General features: G+C 30.6%; 1 protein-coding gene and 1 long non-coding RNA gene across 2 annotated transcripts in view; both read right to left on the minus strand.

Annotated features, from left to right (window-relative positions):
* Nucleotides 1-4906: 4906 nt before the first annotated feature.
* On the minus strand, nucleotides 4907-7178 carry LOC134694980 (uncharacterized). Its single transcript, XR_010102667.1, has 3 exons — nucleotides 7032-7178; nucleotides 5679-5755; nucleotides 4907-4998 (listed from the first exon to the last, which is right to left on the minus strand). It is a non-coding gene; the product is annotated as an uncharacterized LOC134694980 (long non-coding RNA).
* Nucleotides 7179-9391: 2213 nt separating this feature from the next.
* The window catches only part of LOC134694497 (integumentary mucin C.1-like), a 31948-nt gene continuing 27607 nt past the window's right edge, over nucleotides 9392-13732 (minus strand). The window contains exons 5-8 of the mRNA XM_063555510.1: nucleotides 13061-13377; nucleotides 11113-11229; nucleotides 10381-10432; nucleotides 9392-9624 (exon numbers count right to left, since the gene is read on the minus strand). Coding sequence (XP_063411580.1) covers nucleotides 9392-9624; nucleotides 10381-10432; nucleotides 11113-11229; nucleotides 13061-13377 — 719 coding nt within the window. The remainder of the gene's footprint in view (nucleotides 9625-10380; nucleotides 10433-11112; nucleotides 11230-13060; nucleotides 13378-13732) is intronic.

A 13732-nucleotide genomic window follows, 5' to 3' on the forward strand; every position in this document is an offset into this window, starting at 1 on the left:
GTTTAAAATTATAAACGAACATGATAGTCAGCAACAAATTACACCTCTGAATTACAGGCTTTTGACTTGGGACATGTATATACGAAGTATGGGGAAGGTGAATGGGGTAAGCAGGTTGTCTATCGATATTGAGAAAGATCATCATGTCAGATGGAGGTTCCAACATTTTTTTCTTTATCAATGTCTTGTTCCAAGTCCGAAAAATGGCTATTGATATATCATATTTCGTTTCTGTGTGTGCGACATTTTAACGTTGTGTTTCCGTTATGTTGTATGTTTTCTCTTATATTTGAGTGTACATTCACATTATGTGTCACGGTATTTTTCTATCCCAAATTCATGTATTTTGTTTTGATGTTATACATTGTCATTCTTATCGGATTTTATCTAATGCTTCGTTTCTGTGTGTGTTACATTTTAATGTTGTGTCGTTGTTCTCCTCTTATATTTAATGCGTTTCCCTCAGTTTTAGTTTTTTGTCCATAGATTTACGAGTTTTGAACAGCGGTATACTACTGTTGCCTTTATTTTGGACCATCATTTCGGATACAGGGATTACTATTAGTATTATATATCAAATTATATTCAAGTGCAACTACTGATTGTTGGTCAATATATAAAAACAATTTGAAATAAAAAGTAAAAATAACAAAAACACCGAACGCCGAGGAAAATTTAAACTAAAAGTCTTTGATTCAATGTCAACATAAAAAGCTCAAACACATCTAACGAATGAATAACAACCGTCATATTCCTGATTTGGTACAGTCATTGTCTTATGTAGAAAATAGTGAATTGAACCTCTCGCATGTAAATGAATAATACTATAAATGTCTGCACTTACAGCAACCCATATCTTTACTTGTCAAAGGGTTACAATGGACGTAGTCGTATTTTTGGATATTTTGGCTTTAATTGTCTTCAACTTCGTCTCGGATTTGGCCTTCTAACATTTGTTTATTTGGGTGTCACTGGTGAGTATTACGTGACAAATGTTTATCTCAAAATCATTTTACAATGATAAGAGAGTTTTTGTACAGTGCAAAATACCGACATTGAGTATTTTAACGAAGATGTTTAAATGTTTCGTAAAAGTGTATTAAAAAGGATTTATATATGAGTTTCTGGTTGATCAATAAAACATTACTTGATAGACGTATTTAATGATATCGTTCTAAATCTAAAAAAACATACACTCTTTGATTTTTTAGTATACCTTTCTTGAGCCAAAAATGATTCAGGTATGAAAAGAAAGATATTCATGGATCTATAACAGAGTATATAATGCTCTCTGGTAAAGCCGAATCACAATTTGTTAAAGACCAGGAACTATTTCAACCTATATAATATTTAATCCGGAAAATAAGAACCTATATGAGCAAAAGGGACATAAAGTAAGCAGCCGAATCAATCTAAGGACAAGTTTTCATGAGCGAATTATGCGGTCTTTGTTTTGCACACTGTTTCAAGGCCATACAGTGACTTTTATTTATTAATACTACTTCTTCTGTTAAGTCTGTTTTTTGTGATATACATTTGACGTGACTCTGTACTTATGTATCCCGTCATACCTTGAAAGACAAAATTATATGATGTCTACCTGTGCGAATTTCAAACGCGCAATTTTACACCAGTACTGAAAACCTTCCATCCTTTATGGGTAGACTTTACATAGAAAAATAAAATCGTATAATATGAACAAAATGAGGTTGTTAAATTTGATGTAAGCCTTTTTGTGCTTTTTCGTTATATTTGTTGTTTTTATAGCGATTAAGATGATAACATAATGTTGACTGCTTGTATGTTTGTTTTGTTCACGCATCGTTGACAATGTAAAGGAATTTGATGCGACTGTCATACAAGTGAGAGGTTTAGCTAGCTATAAAACCAGGTTCAATCCAACATTTTCTACATAATAAAATGCCTGTACCAAGTCAGGAATATGACAGTTGTTATCCATTCGTTTGGTGTGTTTGAACTTTTGATGTCGCCATTTAATTTGGGACTTTCCTTTTTGAATTTTCCTCAGAGTTCAGTATTTTTGTGTTTTTACTTTTTATGTCATTTGGCCTCTAATGTAAGGTTGTCGCATTGGCAATTATTACCGAGGGTATCACCCAGTAGTCAACACTTCTGTGTTGACATGAATATCAATAATGTGGTCATTTTTATAAATTTCCTGTTTACAAAACTTTGAATTTTTCGAAAAACTAAAAAAACGTTCTTATCCCGGGCATAGATTACCTTACCCGTATTTTGGCACAACATTTTGGAGTTTTGGATCCTCAATGCTCCTCAACTTTGTACTAGTTTGGCTTTATAAATATTTTGATATGAGCGTCACTGATGAGTCTTATGTAGACGAAACGCGCGTCTGGCGTACTAAATTATTATCCTGGTACCTTTGATAACTATACCACATTTTATTTGATATATAATCGTAGTTCCTTAATAATTTAATTATCAACGGGGAAATAAAGAAACGTGTACAAATCAGGACAAAACCGAAGAACAAACAACTCACCCCAATGAATAAATTCGAAATAATAAACCTTTGTCACTTATCATGTTTTTATTATAATATTCATGTAATATAATACAATATAATTGAAATACATTGTCTTTAAAGCGTTATACATACACTAATAGAGATTTACGAAAAGTCTCGGATCCAACTGCTGACTCCGACTCTGACAGCAAAAACTACAGGGGTCATCTCAAAAAAGATTTACAAACAAGATAGACATTGGTCTGATTACTTTCAATGTAATTGATTAAATTACAAATACAAATACAATTGTACAATAAAATTAGATTGACGACTACATTGGCAAAAAATTGTAACATTAGATTACAGTGAATTTCAAAATATTTAACCGAAAGTATTTGCATGATGTAAATGAATAAAGGTTAAATATTACTGTTGCACGTTTTGAGAAAGGATTTCATTTGATAAGTTTTTAAATGATATTTTCAAACTTCATCAATCTAATAAACCTTAAAGATTCATAACATATATATACATGAACATTGTGTCATTTGTTAGGACCTAGTATATATAATCCTCATTTATCTTTGAATTGTTTTGACTTCAATTGAATAAAAGTTTAAAAAAAGTTAAAACATGAATGAAATGAAGTTACCATAAACGACCAGTTTCAATACATAGATTGTGTGAGAACAGACAAATGTTCTTTATCCATTTACGAGATATAAGAGGAATTCATTTTGTAAACAAAATTGTAATTCTAAATTTGACACAATATATTTATATATTCTTCACCTTGGTGATGTTTCAAGGGTAAAATGTAACTGTGTTAAGCTGGATCATATAACCGTTGTTTGGTTAATTGTAAAAATGAACTACCCAAACAAAGTACCTATTGGTTGTCCCAATTATTATCCACACCAATATCATAATAATATATTATAGTATTTTAATTCAAGTTTGCCAGGTTTTGCATTTAAAATATTTGCTACTAACTCTTTGTACCATGACTTTACAACACAACTTTCACTACCGTGAATTTTAATCATAATTTGAGCATCCTGAAAATTCGCTCATATAATAATGGAAATCTTAACTATTCAAACTAGACAACTACACTGGGGTCGACCTCTTGACCCTGAGTAATTTGTTAAAGTAGTGCATTTATTTTTTCTACATTTAATTGTCTTTGGACACTCAATACTTCACAACAACATATTAGAAAAAGGTCAAATCATAGATGACAATAATCACAATATTAAAAAAGGATTACAATTTAGGGGTTAAAAAAGTATTACTGGTATATTACAGTTATTATTAAAAACATATGTATATACACCTTTAAATTGTGAATATATGTACAATATATTTTACTCAGGCTAAAGGTGACTTTGAATACACATTACACAGCTGATAAATGATTACAGTTACAATTACAGCTGATAAATGATTACAATTACAATTACACAGCTGATAAATGATTACAATTACGATTACACAGCTGATAAATGATTACAGTTACAATTACAGCTGATAAATGATTACAATTGCAATTACACAGCTGATAAATGATTACAATTACAATTACACAGCTGATAAATGATTACAGTTACAATTACAGCTGATAAATGATTACAATTACAATTACACAGCTGATAAATGATTACAATTACAATTACACAGCTGATAAATGATTACAATTACAATTACACAGCTGATAAATGATTACAGTTACAATTACACAGCTGATAAATGATTACAATTACAATTACAGCTGATAAATGATTACAATTACAATTACAGCTGATAAATGATTACAATTACAATTACAGCTGATAAATGATTACAATTACAATTACACAGCTGATAAATGATTACAGTTACAATTACAGCTGATAAATGATTACAATTACAATTACACAGCTGATAAATGATTACAATTACAATTACACAGCTGATAAATGATTACAATTACAATTACACAGCTGATAAATGATTACAATTACAATTACACAGCTGATAAATGATTACAGTTACAATTACACAGCTGATAAATGATAACAATTACAATTACACAGCTGATAAATGATTACAATTACAATTACACAGCTGATAAATGATTACAGTTTCAATTACACAGCTGATAAATGATTACAGTTACAATTACAGCTGATAAATGATTACAATTACAATTACACAGCTGATAAATGATTACAATTACAATTACACAGCTGATAAATGATTACAATTACAATTACACAGCTGATAAATGATTACAGTTACAATTACACAGCTGATAAATGATTACAATTACAATTACACAGCTGATAAATGATTACAGTTACAATTACACAGCTGATAAATGATTACAGTTACAATTACACAGCTGATAAATGATTACAATTACAATTACACAGCTGATAAATGATTACAGTTACAATAACCCCTGCTTCTGTCCATTATTGATCAAATCGTCATATGTGTGTGTGTGATAATCGACCATTATGATTCTGAAAAAAATAAAGTATATATATGATCAAATAAGGAATACTATGTAACAACTACAAGCTTTCGAGCCTGTGTTGCTCATTTGATTCTTCTTTGGTTTTTTAAATAGTGTTAAAATAGATTAAAAACATAATAGATAATGACTAAGGACAAAATCAATGTGGTTTAATGTTGGACCCATAATTTAACCAAAAGCAGAAGTCTTTTGTAAAGATTGCATATTTATGAGTTTGACTGTCCCTCTGGTATATTTAGTCCCTCCTTTACAGAACTTACCAACATAACCATTTAAATGGTAACAAATACTTTATAAGGACAATAACTTCAACAAGATGTCAATTGACTATTTTGCTAATTGTTGTCTTCTTTTCTTGATATTTATGTAGTTGAGAGTATATCTCAATCTATCAAAATACATGTATTAATATCTTCACCAGCACCTCATAATGAACATTTATTCAATAATTGGTTTTATTCCATTCAGCGTTTTTTTTTTAAAGAAGACATTTGTATGTATTTTCCATTGGATTCTAATTAAACAAAGTTCCCTGCTGGCGGCCCGCTTGGATGATTGATCAACTACAAAGTAACATCACCTAATAAGGAAAATACATGCCATGTTTGTTTTTATTCCATTCAGTGGTTCTCTTAAATAAGACATTTGTATGTTCCATGACCTTACCTGTCTGTTTGCAGTGTATGGATTTCTCTGTCCATTTGGTAAGTAACCATTGAAAGAATGTTCACTTTGACCGGAACCTGAAATCATAATACAATAATTACTAAACATGTTAAAATATAATATTTTTCTTCCGTAGGTTACATTTACCATCATATTCTTAAAGAACAGATAATGATATACCCAAAGTTATGCTACTAGTGTCACTCAAATGCTTTGTATGTCTAGTTTCTGATTTAGTAGATTCAAAAGTGTGTAATCAAAATGAATAGAATTCTTTAATTTCACTGTTTTCATGTAATTCAAATACCCGTTATATGAAAGTATGTTGACCTTAAACTAGCACCAGGTTTGGATGCCTTTTCACATTGTGCATTTCTTCTGCGGTGATCCCACCACTTGTCCTTGTCTTTATAGAACTTGTGGAATTTGAAGTCGCGTTGATATGCAATCGCTATATTAAAGATCAACAGCATATATGATATAGATATCTTTCTTATTTTATTCACGTTTAATTTGATCTAAAATCTTCATTGATCAAAATTTAACATACAAAGATTACATATCATTGAAAAGTCTGTGACAGTATGCCTATAATATATCGTCTAAGAATGATCATAGAAACATATTCTATCATCGAATTTCGTCCAACTCAATACTTGTCATCACCCGATAGTTAATTATTGATTATTGTTTACCTCCGGTTTTAATTTTTTTTTTTTCAAATGGAAAAATATTCGCTGCAGTGGTAGACTATATCTGAAGATTATAAACGACACACATTTTGAAGCTTTTTCAAGATCACATACTTTTCTGAATACTGAATGTTCAGCAAATCAATTTAGATAATCTTGATCATATGGAGAAGTTTCAATTCCGTAATTTATTAACACTGTTGCACTTTCGAGCTGGAAAGATGCATGAAATGAGTGATATTGAATGTCCAGTGACAATGATAACATCTTTTGTGGGGCGAAATTATGTTGGTGTAGTATAACCCTACTAGAACTCCATAACACATAGCTTACCAAGCCGCTTTAAGTACAACTCGTGGGGAGTTTTAAATTTTAATGTTCTCCAATTTCGTTTTTGATTTGGTTTTCTAGCTATTTTGCTTGGAGTTCAACTACATTTTACCCTTGTATCTTTGGTTAGTTATCTTATTTTTAAACAAGGAATACTCATTCTGCCTTCAACCCGACAAGACAATAACCATACTTCTAAATTTTTGGAGTCTTTGGTTTAACGCAGCATGTGATGGAAACAAAAAAATGCGCACAAAATATAACCATGCGACACATGAGACCACAAACAGGCGTTTTTTTTCAAGTTAGTATACAATCTCAATCAACTTACAACTTGACTTATTTCCAAGATATGATGTTCTTCCTATACTTTCGGGGTACTCAAAAGATCTATTATCCCAATAACCCCCTAAACTTTGAAAAGTTTTGCCTCCATAACAGTTGTACCCTTTGGCCACATAACTATTGAAAAAGTTTTCATCTTTAGGAACAGGTCTACAAAATAAATCATTCGTTAATTAACAAGTTAAGTGATGACAAAAATGGTAAAATAACAAAATATACCTAACTCCGAGAAAAATTCAAAGATGAAAGTGTCAAATAATCTTTAAACGCTAAAATACATTTAACAAATGAAAAACAACTGCCAAATTCGTGACTATTTAAATGATTTTTTATGAAGAAATGATAGACTGAGTCATAATTAATAGATAGCTATCAACTGAATCACTGTATTGCCTTTTTATTTTTCAACATTTACTATTTTCTGCAATAGGTTACGTCTGGAAACATTAAGCCTATCGAGAACATGAATAGTTTAAGAATATGAAAATGGATTATAATCAGAGATAACTATACACCTATAGTTGAAATGAATGGTTGCAAGTATTTTATGCAATTATACACCCTAAAACAATGACGAAAAAAACAATATTCAAAGGTCCCAGATCATGATTTTATAAGACACCGTGAGCCAAGAGTGATGCGAAGGGTACCGTATAAGTGAGACAATATTTGGGCATGTTTTATCAACATCTAGAGCACGAGGCTGAATCCTATTGCTGATCAAATTAATGACAGTTGTATTTTGAACATTGTTTATTTTTAAGGTGATGTCGAAAGAGGCACTATGTATGATAATATAATAGAACATCACTTGAAAATAAAAAAATGTTGCAAAAGCAAGCCTTTCTACTTACTGTACTCGCCTCCCTTGATCCTTTTCTGTAACTTTTGGTTTTGTTTTTTGTTGTTTGTTGCTTTTACAACAAATACATAGAAGTATAGTAAAAACAAGGAGAATAACAAAAAAGGGTATACCAACTGCTAATCCTAGTTTCAAACTGATATTGTCTGCAAAAAAACCCCAAACTTTAATGTTATGATCAATTGAATTTTGTATTGTGTTTTGTTTAATGTTGTTTGTCTATTTGTCTTTTTCATTTTTGTCATGATGTTGTCAGTTCATTTTCGACTAATGAGTATGAATGATCCTCTCGTAACTTTCATCTCTCTTTTTACATGTAATAAGTACAAGCAAACATTGGTGTTAATCTCTGTGTATAACATGTTATAGTTGCAAAAGACTGTGCGAAATGACTCAAGTTTAAATCCGTAATTTCCATCTATGTAACATACCAGACCTACATATATCAATCCAATTAGTTATTTATAAGTATTTATCTGTATGTTCTATGTTTTGCATATTTTATATTTGGCGAAGTGTCTCCAGTAAAAAAGTGATAAAATATCAAAATCAAGATGAACCAAAAAATGATATACACAACACAATGTTTTCCCGTTCTGAATCTTCAATAAATCTTAAAGGGCCTCGGTGGTCGAATTCTCTCAGCAGTTAATACTGTTATCACTAGCCTGTCAACACTGAGGTGGTAAGTTAAAACCCAAATCGTGCAGATGCACTCGACTCCAATCTTAATTGACTACGATTGTCAATTTTCCTTATCTACTCCTTGACAAATAAAAACTGGCCGCAACGAAAACGTCCAAAATATGTGGTTAAAATACCAAAAATCATAAACTCAAATCATAAATTCTGACATCTTTTTTCTTCTTTTTTTTCATTTTTTATAACTTAAAAAGAAAATTACTACTTTGTCATATGTCGAAATAGAGAGCGGAAAGACATTTTTTTAGTCGAATTGTCTTTGGGATACAAATAAGAAAATTTGATATCATTGCCAATGAGACAAACCTCTACCAGAGAGAAACCTATTAATAAGTAGAAGTAACAACAATATACGGCCTTACTGGGGCTCTTATTCACAAACTTAACTTTAAAGGTCGTCGTTTGTGAGTTAATTGCCCTGGTTTACACACCAATAACCTCTAGAAAAAAGTGTGTTATCCTATGATAAAATATGATTATTTGACCTCACAAGAAACAAAATATGAAATAACATTTAAAAGGGGTCCAATCAGGAATATGCATTTGACCGAAAATATTTGATAATATTGATTACATTTCATGTCAACATATAATAGAGACGGTGAATATATGTTTAAAAATAAACGAGTCGAATTTCCGACTTTCACTACTTGTATTTAGGTTATTGTGAGTTTTATTTTTAAAATATTTTCTTTTATTTATTTATAATTGCTTTAAAGAAAACACCACTTCTTAATAGCAAGCATTGGATATAATTATAAATGATAATTTTACCTGTTTGGTTAATACCTGTAAAAAAACGATGTGTCTTCGGTTGTTTTTGGCTGAACTGTTGTCGCAGGAGGAGTTGTTGTCGTTGTAGGAGTAGTTGTTGTCGTTGTTCTTATAGATGCACACGAGGCACAACATGCATTCGCATGATCTGCACACCATTGTGGTGCTTCCCTGACCATATCTGCACAAGTCCAACCATTGGTAAAATATGTACCTTTGCGATCTCCATAAAGACAGGTCTCTAAATTTGCATAAAAGATATAAAAAGAAAACACATTTGATGAGCAAAGCCTGAACAAATATATATCTTTATCAATTTAGGAAAACCACAATTTTTTTTATCTTATCAATTCTTTTAATCATATGATAAAATAGTGGTGGTGAAATTTTAGATTTCGTTTTTGTTCTCCAAAACTTAAATTTATTTGCGAAAGTTAATAGAAGAGATTGACAATTCAAAATATTCATTGTGATTTAACATAGTGACTAAATTTGCGACCAAAAAAACCTTTGTTGGCTTGAGGAATTTCATTTTTTTCAGTTCAATTTCATAATTTGTCAATCATAAATAAAAGGAAAAAATGGATCATAGGTTGCGAATAACAGTCGTCAAGGATGATAGTACTAGATGAGACTTATAGGTCATTGTTAGAAGTTAAATTGAGCCACTTAAAACGCTCCATATATTATAACTACATGTTTGATGATCAGAAAACATCCTTTTTTTTCCTTTTAAACAGAGAGAAGGAAATCATGTTTACACAAGTAGTCAAACAACAACATAAAGAATTTTACATCACACCAAACTTCAATCTATATTTGTTCTATATAATTTGACCTCCGTTGGGGAGGTGTCTTATTGGCAATTATATCACATCTTTTTTTTAAATTCTATAAATGTTGAAATTTTAAGACAACAAATTACGTTTTAAAATTTCAGTGGACATTCAAATTTTTCAACATTAGATGGACAAGTATAGAATTAATCTGCACTCACCATCTCCCGCAGGGGCGTTTGAATCTGACGTACATACACCAGATATACACCACTGTAAAGAAATTATTGCCATATTGATCATGTCTATGAATAAACATTTGACGGTTTAAAAGGTTTTGCAAATTTCGAGATATTAAACTCATTATTTTGGTATCAACAAATAAAAGTGAATTAATAACTGCATTTTTAAGAATTACCCGTAAAGCATGTGTGCAAATGTAAACACGTAAACTTCAAATCCAGTAAAACATTTTTAATATGCCTTTGGGGTAGTTTTTTTAATACCTTTAAGTCTTTTTAGTCATATTATGCTGTTCTTATGTTAACTTTTCTCTGAATTGCCCATTTAAGTTCAATCTGGTGCAGATTGTAGGTTGAGTTATGTCATACGCTGTCAAAGAAACAAGGCTGAACTAGTTTTAGATCAAAGTTTTTCTATTAAGTTGTATATATCAAAAAGAATTTACATTCGGAACATTAGTAGACTTCTGCTATGTTTCTATGGCAATGTAATGTCTTTAAATGTTGCAATGGAAATACGAAGCTAACCTTAGTTATCAACATTATACTGAACATGTTGCCTTTTGGCAATTTATCATAATTTGTTAACATAGGTTTTGAAGTTTCTAAATATTATATTCATATTTTTTAACTGTTTAAATAACAAAGCCAATTGAAAGTGTCTTAATTCGAATGTTTCTCCTCCGATGAGATATTATAGTTGTAACAAACCTTTTTATTTCCACAGAGAATGTAGTCCTGAATCCTATTTTCATAACAGGTGTTTATATTTGGTATTGCACAGTACAGTTTTGTACATATGGAGGAATAATCTTGGTTGTAGAAGTACTGAAAAAAAAGATAATCACTTTACATGGAACAGTTAAGTTCTATACATATGGTGGAATACGTTCCGATGTAGAAGTACTAAAACAAGACAACCACAATACATTGAACAGTACAGTTTTGTACATATGGAGGAATAATCTTGGTTGAAGAAGTACTGAAAAAAACAAATCACAATACATTGAACAGTACAGTTTTGTACATATGGAGGAATAGTTTCCGATGAAGAGGTAATATATTACATGATCACAATACATGGAAGAGTACAGTTTTGTACTATGGAGGAATTATCTATGATGAAGAAGTACTTAAAAAGAAGAACAAACAATACATAGAGTATATCAATAAAAGCAGTTATGTTGAGTTCAAAACTTTCGATTGTCAAATGTTGTATCATGATTAACACAATTGTAGTTGGATTACCCAGTTTAAAACAAGTTCCACGAATTAATTCTTAATACACAATATAATTTTGTGAACTTTTATAAGATAAATTTCAGAGTAAGATTCAAGATTCGTATTAATTCCATAAGTTTATATGTTTTACTGTCTACGTATTTTGAAAGGTTAAATTTGTTTTAACAAAAAATGACCTAAATGTTCTGGACTTTGTTTTTTTTGTATACAGTGATTATCCAAAGATGCAACAAGAGTACATAAAAAAAAGCTTATGAAAAAAGATGAAAAAGAGATTATTTTAAATATAGTCAAAGTTCGCTGGTACACATACACTGGTCTGCTTTATGTACGTATATATATATATAACTCTGTACACCGCTTGGAAAGATATAACTCTGTACACCGCTTGAAAAGAAACTTTTTTTGTATATATATATCTATATATATATATCACTGAAGAGACATTTATTGTCGAAATCCGGATCTGGTGTACAAAAATAAATAATAATAAAAAAAAAAATTGACACCTTGTGTTTGTGGAATAACATCGTGGCCAAAAGTTAATTGTTTTCTTTTTAGTATTAAATTCATATTAAGATCCATTTTGTTACATCTTGTGATCAATTTTATTTGGCAATCGCCAATTGCAGTCAGCAGGATTGAAGAACATCACTTGTTCGACTTGTTAGTCAAATGTGTTTTGTTTAAATATACTTTTTCACTTGTTTGGTTTTTTTGGAAAATGTTTTTTGTGCTGTATTTAGAACCTTCTACAACGAAATCTGTTTTACATGCACACGTATAAAAATTGCGGTTTGTATCCAACGCAATCATAGGTTTGAACGTAGTTTTCAATTTAGACTCGTTTATATTTTTTCGTATGGGCTTGTATCATATTTTCCCTCCGGTTTATATGATCCCATCATCCTATTTTGACTCTTAAAAATTAAGAGTTTATCTAAAAATGAGGGTACTTTTTTATGGCTTTCCAAATACCGGTTGATGTCTAACATCACCGAAGAAACATTAATTGTCGAAATCCTGATCTGGTGTACTAAAATAATATTGACATCTTATGTTTGTGGCATAACATAGTGGCCACAAGTAATTTTTTTTCTGTTTAGTATTAAATTTATATTAAGATCCATCTTGTTACATCTTGTGATCAATTTTATGGGGCGATCGCCAATGGCAGTCAGCAGGGTTAAAGAACATCAGTTGTTAGATCTGTTAGTCAAATGCGTTTTGTTTAAATATACTTTTTTTTACTTTTTTGGTCTTTTGGAAAATGTTGTTTGTGCTGTCTTCTACAACGAAATTTGTTTTACATGCATAGGTATAAAAATTGCGGTTTTTATCCAACGCAATCATAGGTTTAAACATAGTTTTCAATTTAGACTCGTTTAGATATATATTTATATGTTTAAAGACTCACCCTACACAAATGTGACCCTGTACCATGTTTTTGTACACACAGCTGATCAGCATCTGTTATAGGCTGTACTGTTGTAGTTGTTGCTATAGTTGTTGTAGAAGAAGCAGCTGTTGATGTCGTAGTAGGGGAAGTTGTTGTCTTTACAGAAGTTGTTGTCGTTGCAGGAGTTGTTATTGTCGTTGTTCTTATAGATGCACATGAAGCACAGCATGCACTCGAATGATCTGCACACCATTGTGGTGCTTCCCTGACCATATCTGCACAAGTCCAACTATTGCTAAAAAATATACCTGTGCGATCTCCATAAAGGCAGGTTTCTAAAATTGGAAAAACAGATATAAAAGAAAACTTATTTGATAAGCAAGGCCAAAACAAATATATATTTTTATCAATTTTTGTTTTAGTTTACCAATTCTTCTAATCATATGATAAAATAAAGTGTTGGTGAAATTATAGATTTCGACTGTTTTTTGTTCTCCAAAACACAAACATTTATGAGAAAATTATAGAAGAGATTGACAATTCAAAAATCTTCATTGTGTGTAAGCATATTGACTACATTTGCGAGGTCCAAAAAAAAGCCAATTCCATTTTATAATTTATCAATCATAAATGAAAGGACTAATTAAATCAGAGGTTGCGAATAACAGTCGTCCATGATAATAGTACTGA

Source organism: Mytilus trossulus, chromosome 13 (assembly GCF_036588685.1).
Source record: "Mytilus trossulus isolate FHL-02 chromosome 13, PNRI_Mtr1.1.1.hap1, whole genome shotgun sequence".
NCBI lineage: Eukaryota > Metazoa > Mollusca > Bivalvia > Mytilida > Mytilidae > Mytilus > Mytilus trossulus.